This window comes from Camellia sinensis, chromosome 10 (assembly GCF_055761805.1).
Source record: "Camellia sinensis isolate YWXY chromosome 10, ASM5576180v1, whole genome shotgun sequence".
NCBI classification, from domain to species: Eukaryota; Viridiplantae; Streptophyta; class Magnoliopsida; order Ericales; family Theaceae; genus Camellia; species Camellia sinensis.
Window position 1 is genome coordinate 29,324,847 of NC_138970.1, and position 21,672 is coordinate 29,346,518.

The 21,672-nt window shown below is 32.2% G+C and overlaps 3 protein-coding genes across 3 annotated transcripts; all 3 read right to left on the reverse strand.

Annotated features, from left to right (window-relative positions):
- Positions 1–779: 779 nt before the first annotated feature.
- Positions 780–11,711, reverse strand: LOC114307885 (protein trichome birefringence-like 34). The gene is made up of 5 exons (XM_028253335.2): positions 11,401–11,711; positions 10,569–10,740; positions 2,256–2,455; positions 1,730–1,888; positions 780–1,143 (listed from the first exon to the last, which is right to left on the reverse strand). The coding sequence occupies exons 1-5, from the start codon at positions 11,709–11,711 to the stop codon at positions 780–782; spliced, it is 1,206 nt and encodes a 401-aa protein (XP_028109136.2).
- A 1,685-nt stretch (positions 11,712–13,396) lies between these two features.
- On the reverse strand, positions 13,397–15,658 carry LOC145800259 (protein trichome birefringence-like 34). The gene is made up of 5 exons (XM_082889922.1): positions 15,390–15,658; positions 15,084–15,255; positions 14,764–14,963; positions 14,488–14,646; positions 13,397–13,775 (listed from the first exon to the last, which is right to left on the reverse strand). Exons 1-5 carry the CDS (start codon positions 15,656–15,658, stop codon positions 13,397–13,399), a joined length of 1,179 nt encoding a protein of 392 aa, XP_082746048.1.
- Positions 15,659–16,509: 851 nt separating this feature from the next.
- On the reverse strand, positions 16,510–20,408 carry LOC114307875 (protein trichome birefringence-like 34). Its single transcript, XM_028253329.2, has 5 exons — positions 20,032–20,408; positions 18,596–18,767; positions 17,264–17,460; positions 16,974–17,132; positions 16,510–16,866 (listed from the first exon to the last, which is right to left on the reverse strand). The coding sequence occupies exons 1-5, from the start codon at positions 20,406–20,408 to the stop codon at positions 16,518–16,520; spliced, it is 1,254 nt and encodes a 417-aa protein (XP_028109130.2). The 3' UTR covers positions 16,510–16,517.
- Positions 20,409–21,672: the final 1,264 nt, after the last annotated feature.

Genomic DNA, 21,672 nt, shown 5'->3' on the forward strand with positions numbered 1-21,672 from the left:
AATGGGTTGACTATACTGAAGTGCTTTTTACACCACAGTAACAGTTGTGCGACCATATGGGTCCATTTTGGGACCCCTTTCAATAATCCAAACCATTAACTCTTTAGAATATATCGAGTAGAATATATCTGCAAATATTCAAGTTAATCAGATATTGTTAACCATTTCATCGAATTACATTTGTATATAAAAAATAAATGATAAATGTGATTTGAATTATAAAACTGAATACAAATGCGATTGGATGAAAGTATTAACAATATTCAATCAACTTGATTTTTTGCAGATATGCTCTACTTTTTGTACTCTAAAAGTGAACGGTTCAGATTATCGAAACGGGTCCAGATGGCCATACAACAGTGACTGTGTGGGAGACATAGTAGTCATCCCATTCCTGCAAAAGTAGAAAGAATAGTTAAATTTTTTGTAGTGATTTTTTGATTTTTTGACTATTTTAGTTTACTGTCAAAATAGTCCTACGTATTCAGAAATTTTTTTTAGAAAAAGTGCTTAAAAAAATATATTTATGAATTACAATCATTCTTAATTAGACCAACATTCATATCACCAGCTTTAAAATTACATACTCCACCTTACTTTCGGAATAATTTTCAAAACAAAAATCATAGTAAATACTAGCATTTTTCAATTTTTTCTTTTTTTTTTGCCTCTCTTGTAAGCCATTGTCAATTACACTTTTCCTCTTACGAAATTGCTGGCTTTCAAACTCTTCACCAAACGAACTTGTACAAGCTTGACAAGTCCTAAAGTTCAATTTTTTACGTGAACTTATCATGGTGAAAAATGTAAGCATAGAGGAGCTCATTCCAAACATCAGGCACTCCAGGAATACACCAATGTGTGCAATCTGCATAGCTAGTGGGGTGTGCCAATTGCCATTTAGTAAAAGGATTCCAAAACTTCCAGTAATAGATTGATGGGTGGCCGTCTTTGCGGTACTCAGTCAGTTGTGTTATGTTAATCATTTGTACTTTCAGACTTCTCATTTTCAATCCATTTATCGCTTTCTCTACAATACGCATCATTTTGAAGTCTGTTGCATTTCCCCAATGTACCTCTTTTGAAATTGGTTCTGATTCATTGTAGCAATTTTGGTTTGGAGGCTTTCCCCATTCTTCACCCCTATAGTGTCATGGACATTATTGTTAATGACAAATTTAGTGCCACATGTAGATGAATGCATTTTTAGGTTGATAAAAGCTTGGATTCTCTTCAGCTGACTCGAAAGTCAAGTTCAAAATATGTGAGAGAGGTTGTGGGTTTCACATCTAGCCAATTGCTATGAGTCCACAGTCTCGTGTGTATATTTTTTTAATAGAGTCTACAATTTATTGGAGAAAAGTCAGCTCCAGTCAATAAATATATATTTTGATATGATAAAAAATAAAGCTATATAAAATCTCAATTTTAGTTTGTGCTAGGGCCAATGATTCTCATTTTCCAAAATTCTCATGATGCAGTTTCTAATGCATTTCCAATCGTACGATGCGGAAGGAATTTTAAAAGATGAGAATCTTGATGTACGATCATGCAACTGAAAGTGTATTGGGGATATGAACACAATGCCTTGTGCTAGAGACTGTATGGGGCCAATCGATACCTTTTGAAGTGTTGTCAATTTTGCAGTTTAATTCATAATGTGGATCAAATGGTAAGAGGGTTCATGAAAGTGCCTAAAAACTCAAGTGCAGTTTGATTGTTACCATACCGTTCATGAGTTGGTGACATAGTAATGAAAAACAACTGAGTCTTAGTACGATTGACATGAATTTCCAACCAATTTGACCATGTCTCTAGAGCCATCTCAAAGCAACGCAACATCTCAACTTCTTTGTAAATTCCATCTGAACTTTCAAATGATCCCCACCTAATCACCATTAAAACCGAATTTTTTAGTTACAATTCCAACTTGATTAATAAAATAAAAGGTTTTATTCTAACTGTATGTTTCAATGAAGATATTTACTTACGGAAAACGTTTTGATGGAAAATATTTCTTATGTTTGGTTGTGAACTTGAAACTAATGCAATAGCGATTGTATTAGTAGTGTAAGTAGTGCAATTTGTAAGATGTTAGTCTACAAAAACACTTATTTTCCGTTAATCACGTAAAACATTTTTAATTGACTTTCATTTTGTATCATACTAAACCTAGAAAATTTCAAAAGAATATTTTCAGCTGAAACAAACTCAGGGTTAGTTATTGTACCGCAAATATGCTTAGAATTACTTACAAAACCTTTATTTTGGATTTTCTCCACCAAAGGTAGGAGTTAAAGATGAGTATGTCTGCATCAGTCCATTGCTTGGCATGCTTTTCAATTCCCTGGACTCTCACAATTTGTTCCATTGATAAATGGTGGGCTTCAGGATCATCAGACTTTGATTCCACTAGATATGGTGACCAATAATGCTCAACTGACGCGTTGTATTCCTTCATTGCATTTAATCAACACTTAGTACTATTTGATAAAATTGAAAATTAGAAAATTGAATGTCAAATTTTTTTAATTTGAAAAAAATGAAATGTATAAAAAAAAATTTAGTCATGAATTTAATCAATTTGTTTGATATGTAACAAAAGATGATGTTTAAACTTAGTTTTTAGATTTTTTTTTCCCCTCGTTATATTGTGGTGTTGGGTTGGTAGCAATATAATCATGTTGGGTTCATAGCATTATGACCACAAGGCCGATCCTGAGTTTTCAGGAGCCTAAAGCGAAAAAAAAAAAGCGTCTATATTCATAAAAAAAGGGAAAAAAGAAAAATCATCATGTTTGGTACCACTACCGTCGATATCAAAATATATTCATTCCAAAGTATAAAAAAATAATAATAATAAATAAAAATAATGAAGAAGAAGTTACCAAAAGGTATAGTTCAAACCAACAAAACAAAGTAATTAATCAACAAATCTAATTAATGAAATGTTTCGGTGGTGTAAAGCAAATATAAATGATTTCACATTGTGTTAAATTGAAGAGTGGGATAATAATTTTGCTTCACCAACAACGTGAAGCAAACATAAATGCAAACATAAATAGAAAGGAAGCATGACTATATGGTCAAATTTTCACACAAAACACACATTCCACTCACTATCTGATACCTGATAACAAAGAAATTATAGAACACAATTTAATAAAACAAAATTAAGACAAAAAAATTACGAAAACTTTATTCAATTAAAATATGATAAAGACATAGGACAAAATTATTTATTCCATTAAAATTTGATAGGTTATAAGAGAGAAAAATTATGATAAAATTATTCTATTGTTTGGGCCAACTATACTTCTATACGTTTTAATTCATTTTTTTTCAATTGGGCCACATTTGTGATTAAATATTTTTTTTTAATTGGGTCCAACAAAATTGTTTGGAACCCTTTAAACTGGCCCTAATCAACAAAAACACATTTGGCCTATTTAAATTTTAAATATACTACTAATGAATTTGGTAACTCTATTTTTGGGCTAAATTTTGAGGCTAAAACACAAGCCTGAGTGGTCTTAACCTAAGGCCGGCCATGTGTTACTGTGGCGGTGGTGTGGCAATGCTGGTGGTAGTACGAAGTTGTTGCGGTGCAGCGGCTTGAGACAATGGTGGTAAATGGAGTGGTGGTGTGCCGACAGTGATGGTGATTGTTTGGTAGCAGTGGTAATGATAAGATATGATGGTGAAACACTAAGGGTATGTTTGGTTTAGATTTGTAGAGTGATTTTGGAAAAATTTTTCTAAAAAACTTGTTTGGTTGGTAATTTTTCCAAAACAATTTCCAAAATCACTTTCTGTCTCATACAAATCAATCAATCACTTTTTCTCTCTCCTCTCTCATTCTCAATCATTTTTTCTCTCACAAACATCTACTCAATTACAACAAAATATCAAATCATTCCAAACTCCCAAACTCCAAAACTACTTTCAAAATACACAACCAAACAAACCAAAAAAATTTCTAAACTCTCTCCCTAAAATAATTTTAAAAAACTACTCTTTCAAAACCAAACCAAACATACCCTAAAAGTTTAAATAGTTTAAATCATTAAAGTAGGCTCCATATTAGCTCACAAGCCCATCAACTGGACCTTCTAGTCCAGTTTGTAAACTGTAGGAAAGTCTCATCCCAAAATAAAATTGAGAGTAAAGCGTCCCACCTTCAACTCTCAAAATTTAAGAGTTGTTTTGGGAAGTTGGTAAAATGTTAGCTTTTAGCTTTTTATCAATGTTTTTGACTTTTTTGGAAGTGATTTGGGAAATTGGTAAAAAATTGACTTTTTACTTTTAGTTTAATATTTATTTATGGTATCAAATCAAATTAAAATGACCAAAATACCCTTACCCAACATAAGAGATTTATTTTATTATTTTTTTTCAAAGGGATTTTGTTGCATTTTTGGCAGCCACGTTTTTGGACATTTTGTCCAAAAACGTGACTTTTTACTATGTTCCCAAAATGACACTAACAAAATTTAAGAGCCCAAAATATTTTTATTTCATGTGATTATAGTAGCTGAAAATTGAGGCCCAATCCAATGTTTTTTGTTGTTAAGCCGAAAGGAGATGCCACTATTTACACACTACATTTGGTCTCAAGGCACACCATTAATTAGTTATTTTTTATTACAATAATAACTTTACCTAAAATGGCCACAACTGAATACACACCTTAGTTGAATATACATTCAAACCCTAACCCTAGCCATCACTGTTGATGTTTCTTACTTCGATGACCATGGCTTAAGCCCTCTGATGCATGCCACCAAGCACGGCCACGCCGATGTGGTGAAGTGCCTTCTCGAAGCCGGCGAACCTTGGAACGCTCTCTCTCATTCCAACTTATCTGTTGGCGACTTCGCTATGGATTCTGGCCACCAAGAAGCCTTCGACGTCCTTCTCAATGTCGGTTCGTAATTGTCTCTCTCTCACACACATACATACACACATACACATTTCCTGTGACATTTTAGATTCATTTTAATTATATTGGATCGAACCCTAATTACCAGCAATCAAGATTGGGTTTAGTTCGGGATTCAGAGAATTCAAGAAATTATGGGAAACTAAAAGTAGGGTTTTTTTGAATATGGGACTAAGGGAAAAAATGGAACGTTGTGGTATGTGTTGAGAAAAATTATGTTTTTTCAAATTATTAAAAATGTGAACTGAGTAGTGGTGTGCCTTGAGACAAAATGTGGTGTGTAAATAGAGACACCCGACAAAAAGTCCCAAAAAAAGGAAAACGTTACTGTTAACACCATAAATCTGCAATTTTTATTATTATTTATTATTTATATAATTGCAGGACACGTGGCATCCTCTTATTCATTTGAAAGTTAAAAGAAGTTATAGAGATAATGGAGAATATGAAGGATAAAGTGGGTGAGTGGGAGGACAAAGTGAATGAGTGGAATGACACATGGCAAGACAAGAATGAAGATGGAAGAAATGGGTAGTTACTAAGTAGTTATTGCTGTATTTTTTCTTCTATAAATAGCCATTAATGGCTACATTGTAAGGATCCAGAATTCATAATCAAAGACACTTGATTTCAATATTTCTTGTTATTTTCCTTATCTTAGGAGTAGTTTAACATAGATTTATATTTCGAAGCATTTATTTTCAGCATTTCCATTTCGAAGCATTTTATGCACTTTCTTTTCGAAGCATAGGAGTAGAGGTAAGTAATTATTACTTTGATTGTTCACTCAATCATCTTTCTCCGTTCCCCATTCTTCTTTTAATTTTTCTTTTCTTTACACTTGGCAATCTTGAAGTCCTCTTCGTTGAGGCAAAAGAACCGTCAACACAATCGCTTGATAATTGGCTTGAATTTAATCTGTAAGGATTTTTCAATCCTTGCTGGCACGCTCGCATTTATGATATTTTCCTTCGTAGGAAAAATAAGCCAACATTTTAGCTAACATTTTTTGGCACGCCCAGTGGGACGTCAAGTGTAATAAATGGAAAATGAATTGGATTTGTCCATTTCAAATAGTCTAGATGAAATTTATTGGCGTAAACAAGAAATTTTGGATCTTCAAGAAGAGATCCATTTTCTTGATGAAATAAATTTTCATCCCTTACAATATTATTTGGTGGAAGAACAAAGACACCATTTAATTGGAGAAATTCATCAACTTGATATGGAAATTCGCCAATGGAATGATGAGTTATCAACTCTCACTACCAAGTCTTTAACTGAGGCCTTAATGGCCGGAATTGGTGAATTTTTTCAGAATTTTTCCATGGTTAAAAATAGCAAAAGCAAAGAGTTGATTTCATCAATGGCTCGGGGGGTTCAAGAATCCGTTTTTAAAGAGCCAAATTATGAAATTAACATAACGAAAGAGCATATTTTTAAGCCAAATTTGGCTAAGAATGATATTTCATACACGACTCGGGGGGTCCAAAAACCAATTTTTAGAGAGTCAAGTCATGAAAATAACATTCTTATGGGAGATTTTCATAAGCCATTAATGGCTAACATGGAAAAACAACCCAATTTGCCAAAGAATTATGAAAACCTATTCGGCAAAAGTCATGTTTTTAAAAAAAACATGGTCAAGAACAATGAACAAGCCACTGTTCATGAATTCAAATTTTTTGACATTTTTCAAAATGTCAAAAAGTATAAATTTTCATGGTCACACTATACCATGACTTTTGGTGTTCAAAATCCTTTTTGGATTTGTGGTTCACATCAAAATATAATTATGATGATGTGGTTAATAAAATTAACAAATTGTTCTTATGAGTTCGAAGCACTAAGAACAAGGGATGACCATTTAAAATGCATGAACTTGGCTAGAAAAAGCCTTTGCATTTAAATAAATGGTTGAGAATGGCTTTCTTTTCAAATTGATGGCCAGTTGTTTGTATGTACACAATCAAAGCATCGAAGATACATTCGAAGCATCAAGAGTTGATTACTTCACATTCGAAGCTGTATAAAGCTTTGGAGATACATTCGAAACATCAAGAGTTGTTTCGAAGGTTGATTACTTCACCTTCGAAACTGTATAAAACTTTGAAAACTTTCGAAATGTGTACATCTCTTCAAATATATGTAAAATGACAATTAATTAGTTGTCGAATAATGTCTGTTTTTGGCATCATAAGTTGGCTCGAAGAACAACAGTTTTGGTGTCTTCGAAGAATTAATAATTGGTTCGAAGCACAAAATTAATATTTTCATTAATTATGTGTGAACCAGAACATATAAGTTTTGAATAACCACAATGTTGGCCAAAAACAGCTTCGAAAGCCGTTTTGCCATAAGTTGCTTCGAAAGCCGTTTTTCCATAATTTTGTAAGCTTCGAAGCACTCTATCTTGTATCAACAACAGCTTCGAAGAAATAATAATGGTGGTTGTGAACCTTCGAAGCTTTGTCGAGTATTTTTGAGGATGTAATTCGTCTTTGGTCGGTTCCATCGACCTTCGAAGAATGATTTTGGTCATTTATATCACTTTCGAAGCTTGTTACTAGTAATAATTCGAGTCATCTTGTCATAATTTCATACTCATTCGAAGCACTTTATTGGTGTTGTTACATCATTCGAAGCACTTTGCTGCTTAGGTTAGTCATGTGCTTGGTTCGGCCATTCAAAAATTCAAATAAACATCATTTTTTAGGGCCGCGGGGGGTAATGTTAACACCATAAATCTGCAATTTTTATTATTATTTATTATTTATATAATTGCAGGACACGTGGCATCCTCTTATTCATTTGGAAGTTAAAAGAAGTTATAGAGATAATGGAGAATATGAAGGATAAAGTGGGTGAGTGGGAGGACAAAGTGGATGAGTGGAATGACACATGGCAAGACAAGAATGAAGATGGAAGAAATGGGTAGTTACTAAGTAGTTATTGCTGTATTTTTTCTTCTATAAATAGCCATTAATGGCTACATTGTAAGGATCCAGAATTCATAATCAAAGACACTTGATTTCAATATTTCTTGTTATTTTCCTTATCTTAGGAGTAGTTTAACATAGATTTATATTTCGAAGCATTTATTTTTAGCATTTCCATTTCGAAGCATTTTATGCACTTTCTTTTCGAAGCATAGGAGTAGAGGTAAGTAATTATTACTTTGATTGTTCACTCAATCATCTTTCTCCGTTCCCCATTCTTCTTTTAATTTTTCTTTTCTTTACACTTGGCAATCTTGAAGTCCTCTTCGTTGAGGCAAAAGAACCGTCAACACAATCGCTTGATAATTGGCTTGAATTTAATCTGTAAGGATTTTTCAATCCTTGCTGGCACGCTCGCATTTATGATATTTTCCTTCGTAGGAAAAATAAGCCAACATTTTAGCCAACAGTTACAGATTGGTCTCATTGACCAAATTTATTTACTTATAAGTCTAGTTCTTTTTTCAAATATCAATATCTCAGAAAGTGTTAGAACAGAATAACATTTTAGGTGTTATTGGTGTATTAAAAAAGTGTACAAATTTATAAATAACTAAATCCGTCACATAAAACTAACCTGTAATATATCGCAATATATATATATATATATATTGGATGTCGGGTTGGTGCTATGATAGCACACATGCGGTCACACCTGTGATGTTTATTCGGATTATATTTTGATGATCTAAACTATTCATATTATAAGATTTGTTGAGTATATCATTCATATAAAAATAAATTTAATCGAATAAGTATAACCCCATGATCAAGCAAAATAATAACTTAAAAAAAATTATTAAAATCACACTAACTATTTATTTTTCTTAAACATAAACATAGTTTTATTATGAGTTATAAATATATAATTAATTTAAATTTTTCATGAATAATATACTCAACAAACTTTACTATAAACAATTTAAATTATTAAAATAAATTTAAAACCTGCCTTCAAAGGCTCCTAACACCGTATTGCGTGTATAGGTTATATAGGGGGTTCCAAAATAAATTATAAAATATATTGGGTAAAGCTTGTAAGTGAAAAAACTCCATTAGCGTTGGAAGCAAGCCGTGACAGCAAACGGAAATGAAGCAAACTGTGAGTGATTTCTACGGCAATCGAATCATCGAATCACCGACAGTGAGTCCTCTCACTCTCTCTCTATTTGTGCCCTAAATCTAATTTATGTGCCCTAATTACTGTTTTAGATTCACTGTTCTTATTTGAGAACTTTGCTTATTAATCCACTATCTCGTTGTTATGGTTTTTTTTTTATTTATTTAAATTATTGATGGCATTGCTTTTTTTTTTTTTTTTTCCCCTAAATCTAACTTCAGTGCCCTATTTTTTTTAAATTTAATTTTGTTAATTTCTATTTAATTTAAACTTTGTCATGCTTTTGTTTTGCTTGGATCAGATATCCTCTTCAATTGTTGGCCAATTTTGTGGGTGTTCTTTGGATTGTGGGTTGAATTTCTGTTGAGTTTTAGATGATCTATGTGGGTTGAATTTGTCTTCCATTTGGATTTGATTTTGCAATCATGGTTCCTAAGTTGTATAGTTCTGGATGTGAAAAAATGAAAAAGGAGCAAAAATAGAAAAATTAATACAGTTTTTTTTTTTTTTTTCCTTTTCCTCTTCTTTTTTTTTTCCATGTATGTATAAAGGGCCCTCATTTTAATGGTTTGCCTTGGCCCCCGAAAAATTCAAATGCTGCCCCTGAATAAAACCCCTTTTTTATAAGGAAAATTTACCCATAAGTCCTAGTTTTTGAAAATTTAGTCCTAAAAGTTTTCTTATGCTCCATTTAGTCCCATTTTTACATCAACATGATGTGAATGATGTAAATGATCTGATGTTTCATTCTATAATTTCAAAATTTATTGAAATCTGATGAACATTAGATGTTTTTCATCCTATATTTTCAAACATTATTGAAATTTGATGAATATTAGATGTTTGAAATCCAATGTTTGTAACATGACTCTGATGTTATTAACATTGTATCTGATGTTATTAACATTGTAATGGGACCTTTCAGTCTATAAGAAAACTTTGAGGACTAAACAGTGCATAAGTTATTAATTTGGGATTTATTGGTGCATCCCCCTTTCTATAAACCCTCAATAATAAAGAATGAAACCCAAAGGTCCGACAAGAAAAAATAATAGTACTTCTTATATGAAAGTCAACAAAATAAAAACTTTCGTTGTCCAAATGGCCTCCAATAATAAATGTGGTAAATCTCATCTTAATTGCAAGAATAGATATGAAAAAAATCATATTTATGATTTCACTTTAGGCTTTGAAGATTCTTGGGCCGGTTCTAGATTTGATAATGGCGGTGGTAATAGTAGAGATAGCAGCACAAATTTAAGATCAAGTCATTTTTGTATTTTTGGAAATTAAAGGAGACAATTGATGGTCATCTTTATGCCTATGGAAGGAAGAATAATTTTAAGGGCATAGAATTTGCTCACAGAACCAAACATAACTCTCTTACGTGGGAGGAGGCGGGACCTATTAAACGTGTGGGTGCTACTCTATGTAAGAAAATTGTGTCCAATTCTGTAATTGAATTTTGTGCAAGTAGAAAAATTGGTGGAAGAAAATCTTGACTTACCATGATCTTGAAGGTGGCAAAGTTGCCATTTGCATACACAGATTTGAGGCCTTGAGGGATCAATGACTCAAGCAGGCATACCATTGAACCCCATTGGTTTCTGGTTAATGAGTCCCCAACGAACACAAGCCTCTTACCCCTTATCCTTTCCAACATTGCTACAGCAGTGAACCTTGTTTGTTAACACAGAAAAATTCCACAAAGCTCAAAAGACATACTCAAATATAAACCTTATTATCCTCAACAAGGTGATAGGATCCTTTGTTTGGCATAGAGTCCTGTTTTTAAATCTTTCTCAATAAATTTTCAACCATGAGATAATAGAAAAAAAATTAGAGAGACTTGAATCTCGAGACATAATCCAATGGTCCAGAGTGCATTAGCATAATGGTATAGAGGATTTGGAGACAAAAGATATTTGGCCCCTCTGTCCCAAGTCCTTTTCTCCAGTCTCAAAACACTCACATTCATTGAATTATGTCTCAAAATTCTCATATGATTCAATAGCTATGAGTGTTTTGGAACAGAAGGATAGAAAAATTTAGAGACAGATGATTCTTTGAGCAAGGGCCTCTGCCATGTTCTTGTTGTGGTTTTTGCATTGGATATCATCCAATGGCCTAAATTTAAATAGAAGTAATAAAGTTACAAAATTTAAAAAATAAAAATAAAAAATTAATACCTTAAAATGATATCCTTTTTTTTATTACATTAAATTTGGGGTGTTGGATAGTCCTAACAAGTTCTTGGTAGAAAAAATCACAACAGAGGATCCTAATTCTTTTATCCTACGCTCAGACGTGAGAGAGAGAGAGAGAGAGAGAGAGAGAACCTTGGGATGTCACAATCCTGAGGTTGCCACCTCCAATGCTGGTAGGTCAAATCTTTTCGCCCAGACCTCTCACAAGCCAACCCATTGAATTTATATGAGCAATTTTGTTCTGTGTATAAAGGGTAGGACTTGTTATCATATACCCATTTTCCCAAAAACAAGTTGCAACGCCTTGATGATCTACCCTCCGTTTTTAGTATTTTTTGATCACCTAACCACCCTTTGCTTTCGCTGGTAATGTAAACAATGCCAAGGACCAAAATTGCCATAAAAACCAAAGTTATAGAGTGAATGTTCCATTTGATTCCCATTACCCGAGCTCAACTCAGCTGGAGGGGCCTGGCTTGATCTCAATTGCTTCGAGTTTCATTCTTGTGAAGGACTGAGCCATCGGTTCAAGTACATGATATTATCATTATTGCCTGGACAATTTACACATCCAATTTCTCATTTATCTGAGTTCATACATTTTTTCATAAAATAGGAGTGAAACCATATGGTTGGATTCTTGCAAACAATAGAAAGAGTATGTTATGTATTGTTTTGTAAATTGACTAAGATACCCTTCTTAATTGCCCATGTAATGTCCATTCACAAAACCCAAGTAACATTACTCATTTTATTGAATAGTGGGTGAAAATTGTGTTTAATTGAGAAGAAAGAAAGTAATTGAGCTTTAATGGGGCATCTAAGACACTTTATGAACTAAAGTGCCATTAAGATTACTTAAATTGAGCATTAACGGTACGTTTTGTTGGAAATTTTAGACATAGTGAAACATAAACGATTTGCACACATAATTTTTAGCCTAATTGCAATCTTATGAACTTTCTCCAAACTTTATTAATTCTTGAGGTTTTTACGTTTTTGTACGTCATGTTTGGATCTTGGATCTTGAATTTGTGTAGTGAAAAGAATTGAAAAGGAGAAAGTGAAAAAAAAAAATTATATTTCTTTCATTTTTTCCTCCACAAATTTATCCCCAAATCCAACAATTGTACCATAGTATGTGTATTGCATGCTTAGCCTAAAAACAAGTTAATTAATCAATTTCATCTTTAAATTTTTTAAATTGTGTTAATTTGGTCCAATTGATAATGTCATTTAAAAAATTAGATTGAAATCAATGAGCAAAATATTTCATTCACTCTCTTTAAAATGATTAAGGGTTGGCGAGTAATTTAAAATGGTCCCATTTTGTGTGGATCATTTTTCCATTTATTTTCTGCCCATTTTATTAACAGGCATTTTCAATTGGATTAAATTGACACAATATAAAAAATTTAGGAGAAAAATTGATATAATTGAAACTAAAATGCCAAATTGACACGTAATACAAAATACAAAGACCACAAGTATAATTTGCTCCCCTTTTTTTTTTTCATCTTTAGACATGCCCAACCAGCTATTTTAAATGTTTGGTAATCCATGTAAAGGATCCTTTAAAACTAATTATTTTATGTTGGCTTGAATTGGCTGCTACGCCTTCATTTTTATACTTCTGATATCATTTTATATGAGAAATAATTTGTATATGTTTACATATATCTTTCCCTTATTAACTAGAAATTTTGCTCATAATAAGATTAATGGCCTACACACCTGAAAAATCTCTCTTTTAGACAATCATGAATTTAGGGCTTTCTTTTTATCTGTTTGGTTTGTTCTTAATTGGCTACTTCATGAGCAACCCGCTTCCTTAATTACATGATTAACATGAGAAATTAAATTTCAACCAAACTAGTAGGTGACACTACTAGTGATCCATATTATAAAATGTCTATATCCATATTCCCACAACCTGTAAAAGCCTTCATGTTCAATTCCAATTATAAAAGTTCAAAATCATTCAATATCTGGTTCACGGAGAATTTTTCACTTTTTTATTTTTACTTTGTAACCTATTGTTGTGTCAGTTACATTTTTCCCCTTAGGAAAAATTTTATGTGACAGTCAAACTTTTTACTATACAAATTCTGTGTAAATTGAAGAAGTCTCAAAGTTCCAATTTTTCTTTGAACTTATCATAATGAAAAATGTAAGCGTAGAGGAGCTCATTCCAAACATCAGGCACTCCGGGGAGGCACCAATGTACGCAATCTGAATACTTGGTGGGGTTTGCCAATTTCGCTTTAATTAGAGGCTTCCAAGGCTTGGAATAATAGATTGATGGGTGACCTTCTTTGCGGTACTCTGATAATTGTGTTATGTTAAGTATTTGTACTTTCACACCTCTCCTTGCCAACCCATTGATTGCCTCCTCTACTATATGCATCATTTTAGGATATGATTGACTTCCCCAGTGTCCCTCTTTTGAAATTGGTTCTGTTTCATTATAGCAAGTTTGCCCTGCCAGTTTGCCCCATTCTTCACCCCTGCAATGTCATAGACAAGAGACTGAGGGTTAGCCTTGTAAATGAGGTATTTTTTTATTGAGCATGATGTTTGGGTTTAAGTTTCACCACTCCACTCCCCTTATTTCCTTTGTAGTTGATAAAAATAAAAATAAAATAATAAATAAATAAATCAAAGTTATTGCATTTTTAAGTTGATATGGATTTTGAAATAGCAGTAAGCACAACCCTCATTAAATCTCAATTAAGGTTGTAAAATGAACCAGATTACTCGAGTTTGACTTTTGTTCGACTTGTTGAGATCAACTCATTATACAAAGTTAAACTTCAAAAACATTTTGAAACTCACTAATTTTTTGAGCTTGACATAGACTTGGCTTGATAAGTTTATACACACTATAGAACTACATAAAAAATCAAGCTACTTGAGCTTAGTTCGTGATCAATTTGATTGAAGCTCATTTGGAATAGGCTCAAAACGTAATCAAATAAAGCTTGAACTAAATTGTTTAAGCTCAATAAGTTTTCAAACCAAATCAAATCTCAGCTCAACTCTAACTCCTTTACTACCCTAGTCTGAATATTAGTTTAGGCCAACCATGATATGGGCCAATCAATATCTTTTGTAGTTTCATAAATTTTGCATCTTTTTTCTTCATAATTTACATCAAATGGTATGTGGATTCACCCACCAAAGAACCTAAGCTCAAGTGCAGTTTGATTGTTACCATACCTTTGATGAGTTGGTGACATAGTAACGAAAAACAACTGGGTCTTTGTACAATTGACATGAATTTCTAACCAATTTGACCATGTCTTTAGAGCCATCTCATAGGTACGTAGCATCTCAACTTCTTTGTAGATTCCATCTGGGTCTTCAAATGATCCCCACCTGATGGCCATTAAAATTGGAAAAAATAAAAATAAATAAAAGTTCAGCTGTTAAAATTGAAATTTTAGATACAATTTCAATATGTTTGGTCAAAAAAATTAGGTTTAAATTACTTACAAGACCTTCAACTTTGGTCTCCTCCACCAAAGGTAGGAGTTAAAGACAAGTATGTCTGCATCAGTCCATTGTCTGGCATGTTTTTCTATTGCTTGAACTCTCACAATTTGTTCTAGTGAAGAATCATGTTGCGTCGGATGATCAGAGCTCGATTCCACAAGAAATGGTGCCCAATAGTGCTCAATTGATGCATTATATTCCTTCATAATATTGCATTTGACCAACACTTAGTGCCACACCTTTAAAATTGAATGGGGTTTTTATTCAAAAGTGACAATTGATTGTCACCCTTATGCCTATGGAATTTAATTTGTACTCACCATGATCTTGAAGGAGACAAAGTTGCCATTTGGGTACCCATTCTTGAGGTCTTGAGGGATGAACGACTCAAGCAGGCAGACCATTGAAGCCCATTGGTTTCTAGTTAACGAGTCCCCAACAAACACAAGCCTTTTACCCCTTAGCCCCTCCAGCATTTTCATGGCATTAAACCTTGTTGACATTCAAAAATTCATAAAACTCAAAGACATAGTCAAATATTAACCTTATTATATCTTATATTTACGCACACAAATGCACGCACGTACGCTTGTGTTTGATAGAGAGAGAAGACAGAGAAGGAGAACCTTGGAAGATCACAATCATAAGGTTGCCATCTCCAATGCTGGTAGTTCAAATCTTTTCTCCCACCGCTCTCGCAAGAAAAATCAATGAACTTGAATGTGCAGTGTTGCTCTGTGTATAGAGGGTAGGACTTGTTATCATATACCCATTTGCCCAAAAACAAGTTGCAAGGCAACAATGAACTACCATCATTTCTACTTGCTCTCTTATCATCAATCCACCTTTTACTATCTCTAGTAATGTTAACAATGCCAAGTACTAAAACTACCATGAAAATAGAAGTTTTAAAGTGAATGTTGCATCGGATTCCCATTATTTTGGGAACTACTTAGTGTGTACTTGCCTTTCAACATCCTCCAGTTTGCATCATCAATTGATATTTTGATGAAATAGAAGTATTGGAACCAAATGGTTGGATTGTTGCAAACAGTAGAGATTGTGATTTGACTGATTACCCTTTCAGATTTAAAGAAATCAATTTATGATAGACCTTAACCATCCAAACTTTTATTGGACAAACCGTGTAATCTTCATTAGATTTTGGTACTCAAAACCCTTGAATTAGTTTATGATCTTCTCTTTTAACATTACATTGCGTGTGTAACGCTAAAAATTAATTAATTGTTGGCAGGTGAAAACTGCATTTAAACGACAAGAAGGAATGTGATTGAGCTTTAATTTGGCATCTAAATCAATTTATGAACTGAAGTGCCATTAAGAATACTTAAAGTGAGCATTAAGGAGAGGTTTTGTTGGATGTTTGAGACATGCTGAATTTTTTGTAGCACTATTTTATGGAGAAACAGACTATTCCCCGTCATAATTTAACCCATTTTCCAAGACCAAAATTTAAGTTAAATAAATGATATGAAAGAGGCTAGTATATTTTTGTGTTGTATTGCTCCTTCAAATATGTTTCTTTCTTAAACAGGTATGAACTATTCTGGTCACGCTCCTGTAGAGTTTCCATACATTAGTGACTCCCTCCTCCTATTTTTATCCGGCCAAAAAAAAGGTTAGTTTTCTCATACTATCCATGCTTCTATTCATGGTCTATTTAAAATTTTCTAATGTACAAACTATGCAAAATTCATATATCTTGAATTTTTTTTCCTCTTCAGAAAAATTTGTTAATAGTGAAGAATATATGCATGGAGAAGCTCGTTCCAGACATCTGGCACTCCAGGAAGACACCAATGTGTACAATCTGCATAGTTTCTAGGGTTTGATAATTGCTCTTTAGTTAAAGGGCGCCATTGCTTCCTGTATATAGATGGATGACCATCTTTCCTGTACTCCGATAATTGTGTTATGTTGAGCATTTGTATCTTCAGACCTTTACTTTTTAATTTGCTAATTGCGCCCTCTATTATTCGCATCATTCTGGGTTCTGATCCACTCCCCCAAAATCCCTCTTTTTCAATTGGTCGTGTTTCGTTTAAGCAATTTTGATCTTTAGGCATGCCCCATTCTTCAGCCCTGCAATATATACATACACATTATTATTCATTGTTCCCAAATTGGATACTACAATATTTAAATTTACCAATGGAATCAAATTTATGATCTCTACAAAGTTATCTTACCGGCTGTGAGTGGCTGTCATGCTAACAAAAAACAACTGGGTCTTGGTACGATTAACATGGGTATCTAACCAATTTGACCATGTCTTTAGAGCCATCTTATAACATTGCAACGCATTTACTTCTTGGTAAACTTGATTAGGGCTTTCAAATGAACCACGCCTGAACATTGTCCAAGAAAACAAAAATTCACTGTCATGTCAAAACTATATAGTGAAACACATTCAAGATGTGCAAATGAGAAATTTCTAGTTTGATCAAAATAGAGTGTTAGGTTTGTAGAGTTTACTTACAAGACCTTCAATTTTGGGATTCTCCACCAAAGATAGGAATTAAAAACAAGCACATCGGCATCACCCCATTGCCTAGCATGCTTTTCAATGGCTTTAATTCTAACGATTCGATCTGACAAACTATGGTTTGATGGATTGTCAGAGTTTGATTCTACTAGTAATGGCGACCAATAGAAGTCAATTGAGGCATTGTATTCCTTCATTGCATTGAACAACAATTAGTCACTGAAAATGTACATAATTTTAGATCTGGTGAAGTTTCATAAAGCAAAACACAATTCTACTTCCAAAGCTTGGATGATATTGAACTTGTTTAACTTCATTTTAATTTTAGAAGCATAAAAGAGCATACCCATTATTGTTCATCTTATCATCAAACCTTAATTTCTTTCTACTTCTTTTTTTAGATTATAATTTATATTTACATATTTCCTTGTAGTTTGGTCTTAGGGGGATTTATCAACTTTGGTTGGATTTTCTTTCATAAACTGAACCCAAAAGAAATAAATAAATAAATAAAAGTGAATTGTGCATTGTAAGTGTCTTTATCTTCTTTTTTATTATTTAATAAATGCATTTGCTTTTGTGTTCATAGGTGGAGAAAAAAACTGATTTGTAGATCAACATTTTCAATAATAGGAAACACTTCTAACTACAAATTAATTTTTTGTCCTCCTGGTTTTCATAAATGGTGAGAAATTATTATCTTACAAAATTATATTTACTGCTTCCGCACATCTTATATTTATTAATTTTAATAACATAATTGGTTCATATTACATTAGTCCTAGTCTTTTAATTATGTCAATTTGTTTGTCAAATTACAAATTTCGAGTTTAAATGATTCAAACAGTCACTCTGTCTTGATGGGAGCCATGATATTTTTGAAATTTTACATAAATCCTTTATTGATTATTGGCTCAACTTCTCCATTGAAGTCAAAATTGACTGCAAAGTGAAGAAAAAGAAGTGAGCTATGAATATACACGAATTAGTCCCCAAAGTAAGTACTCTGTTGCATTTTGGTCCCCAGCATATTCACTTTGTTGCATTTTAGTCTCCAATTGCATGATTTTATTGCTTTTTTTTTTTGTGTGTAAAATTTCAAAAATACCCCTACTCCCATTAATAAATTTAGACCGTAACAGGGTTAACCTATGATTTAATGAAAAAAAAGACAGTTTTTTTTATCTCATTAAGTATAATGAGAAAAAACGGAAAGACAACATTAATTTTTATTAATTTCATTTGAGGAATTGAATTTTCATGCATTAGAAGAAAAAAAAAAAAGAAAAGAATTTCAAGCTAGTTAGAAGGAAAGGTTGGACTCACAGTGGCTTTGAAGGTGTACAAAGGACCATTCAAGTGCATGTATTTGAGTGGTTTAGGGATTGATGAGTCAAGCAGGCAGACCATTGAAACCCATTGGTTTCTATTCACTGAATCTCCCACGAATACAAGCCTTTTGCCCCTTAGCCTCTCCAACAATGCTTTGGCATTAAACCTAATCAGACATGAAAAAGCATACCACAAATCTTTTTAAAAAAAAAAACACACAATTTTAAGGTGCAAATCTTATTTAGTACTACTACACACCCAATTTTTTTACTCAAAATTTCATTCAGAAAAATTAGTTTATGGTTCAAATTCATTCTAGAATTAGAACTCACACAATACGAATTCAATCTCTATCACACAATCTCATTTTGTGTAAAAATATGGGAAAAAATTATGAATAGTAAATCTATGGTATCAAAAGATTTCTCAGAAATTTGTCCAGAATGATAGAGCAAAGTGTATATTTAAAGTTGTTGTTGTTAGGCCACTCCTAGAGTGAATCTAAACTATAGATTTGAAATTTTGAGTATTTTTTTTTTTTTTTGTTTTTTTGGATTTGTAACATTGCTGTAATGGACATATTGAGTCATATTACCAAATCTCGTATCCATATATATTTTATTTCCGAATCTGTGATTAATTTTATGTTCATAGATATATTCAAACTCCACAAATACAGTTATATTAGTGGCTTGATTGTAAGGCAACTTAAGTGATTTACTATACAATGTATATATTGCATTAAAATAAAGTCAATAGTGAAAATAAAGTTAGTAAAACACACAAGTAGTCAATTTAGTATAAGTTTTGACAATTTCAAATATACGATTTTTTATGTTTTATTTTGGTTTTCTGTATAACTTTAAAAAAAATAAATTAATACACAATGATAGTTTGGAAAAAAATAGTTTTTATCTTAAACATAACACTCTTTTTTTGAATTGATAATTTATATTTATTTTCAAAATTAACAGTTTTCTTTCAATAAAATAAAATAAAAAGTTTTGCAAACAGAATAAAACACATCGATTGACAAAAAATTATATATTTTCCTAATGGATGTATTACTTATAGCACCTTCTTGGTTTTTGCTTTATTGATACTTCATATAAGGATTTTCCTTAATTCTTATTCAATAAAGTTTTTTTGCCGATCAAAAAAATATATTACTTATTGAATATTATTGACAATGCCTAACAAGTTTTTCAAAATTAAATTATTGATAATATAATTGATATGTCCAAAAAAAAAATTTAAATAAAAAACTTAATTACTAATCTTAAAAATTATAACGTCAAAATTATAAAAGACCCACTTGATTTTTTTTGTCTTAAACCTGAAACAGAAAGGAAAAAAAATTTGTCACACAATATGCAACAAAAGGGGTTAAAATGAGAGAGAGAGAGAGAGAGAGAGAGAGAGAGAGGGACCTTGGGAGATCACAACCATGGGGCTGCCACCTCCAATGCTGATAGTTCAAGTCCTTCCTTCCAAACTTCTCACAAGCCAAATCATCAAACATGAACTTGCACTCTCTATCTTTGTACAGAGGATAAGACTTGTTATGATCATATACCCATTTGCCTGAAAACAAATCACATCTTGACAACAACGAATGATCAACAACATTAACGTGATCGTGGCTCTTATAATCCTTTGTCTGATTCTGATTCTGATAATAATCCAATAATATTTCTTTGCTGTCTGTGCTGTGATAAGCTGCCAAAGTGACTAACACTGCACCAAGAACAAAGATGAGGGTATGAAATCTCCATCTGATCAAACATGACCCTCCTCCATGAACCATTTGGAGTCTCTTTGCCAGTGCCATCCTCTCTCTCTCTCTCTCTCTCTCTCTCTCTCTCACTAATTATCTTTTTTATTAGGAAATGTTATTTATTGATGGTGAAGTCAATAAGATATACAAGCATAAAATATATACTCCATCTGTCTTAAAATATTAGTTTCTTATTAAATTTTTTAATGTCTAAAAATATTAGTCTATTTTCAAAAATTAAGTACAAAAATAATATAAATTTTCTATTTTGTCATTCTTTTAAATTCATTGAAACATAAAAAGTACAATTATGACATTGATATTTCTAAAAAAATATACTATCAAAAGGTAATTTTAGAAAATCAATTTTTTTAAAGTGCAATAATTGTACTATCTAAAAAAGTTGAATTCCCCAAAAAGAACCATTATTTTGGGACAGAGGGAGTATAGAATTTTTTTTTTTTAACGGAAAAAAATGATGCTCTGAGGTGTCATCATGATCTCCGTGGATTTATGTCTCAGGGTAACCGGTTGTCGGCCTGATTTAACCCAATCCATAGGAAGAGATCCATTATTGAGGCACCGGTAAAGCTCATCAACCACCGTCAGCAGGGCCAAGGTTTGATCGGAGTACAGCACGAAGTCTCAAAGAGAACCGCTAAAAAATACTCAGTATTTCGCATCTCCCAAGAGTCAAACTTGACTCATTGCTAGAGAAGGCAATGCCTTCACCACTAGGCCACCACTCCCGGTGGTAAAATATACTCACTTCGTCCTAAAATAATGGTCTATTTTGGAGAATCTAACTTTTTTTGGTAGTGCAATTATTGCACTTTAAAAAAATTAAATTTTCAAAATTATCATTTGATAATACATTTTTTAGGGAATATCAATGTCATAATTGTACTTTTTATGTTAATGAATTTAAAAGAATGACAAAATAAGAAATTTATATTATTTTTGTACTTAATTTTTGAAAATAGACTAATATTTTAGGACAATAAAAAATGAGATAAGGGATTAATATTTTAAAACGGAGGGAGTATATAGAATGATATGGTAAATTTTGATTTTAATTTTATCTCTTTAAAAAGGAAAGAATGTTAATTAAGATGACTTAGTCAAGAGGGTAATTTTTCTCGGTGTAGAATGACATGACTTTTATGGTTATTTTATTTCTAACCAAAACACCTTTCATTTCTAGTTTTGATGCAGAATTTATGAACACATAAAATTTTTATATACTTAAAAATTATGCCAGTATACCATTTTCCTTTTCGAAAATGTTATGTAT

What these genes read in the sequence shown, in the direction of transcription:
- LOC145800259 (XM_082889922.1), bottom strand. Translation starts at nt 15,658, where the DNA reads ATGGTAGTTTTAGTACTTGGCATTGTTAACATTACTAGAGATAGTAAA. An exon ending in TTGTCTCCTTCAAGATCATG is followed by an intron (nt 14,964 to 15,083) that starts GTGAGTACAAAT and finishes AATATTATGAAG; the next exon opens with GAATATAATGCATCAATTGA. An exon ending in AGACCAAAGTTGAAGGTCTT is followed by an intron (nt 14,647 to 14,763) that starts GTAAGTAATTTA and finishes AATGGCCATCAG; the next exon opens with GTGGGGATCATTTGAAGACC.
- LOC114307875 (XM_028253329.2), bottom strand. Translation starts at nt 20,408, where the DNA reads ATGGTTCATGGAGGAGGGTCATGTTTGATCAGATGGAGATTTCATACC. An exon ending in TGTACACCTTCAAAGCCACT is followed by an intron (nt 17,461 to 18,595) that starts GTGAGTCCAACC and finishes AATGCAATGAAG; the next exon opens with GAATACAATGCCTCAATTGA. An exon ending in ATCCCAAAATTGAAGGTCTT is followed by an intron (nt 17,133 to 17,263) that starts GTAAGTAAACTC and finishes GACAATGTTCAG; the next exon opens with GCGTGGTTCATTTGAAAGCC.
- LOC114307885 (XM_028253335.2), bottom strand. Translation starts at nt 11,711, where the DNA reads ATGGGAATCAAATGGAACATTCACTCTATAACTTTGGTTTTTATGGCA. An exon ending in CAGGATTGTGACATCCCAAG is followed by an intron (nt 10,741 to 11,400) that starts GTTCTCTCTCTC and finishes TTAACAAACAAG; the next exon opens with GTTCACTGCTGTAGCAATGT. An exon ending in ATGTCACCAACTCATGAACG is followed by an intron (nt 1,144 to 1,729) that starts GTATGGTAACAA and finishes ATGACACTATAG; the next exon opens with GGGTGAAGAATGGGGAAAGC.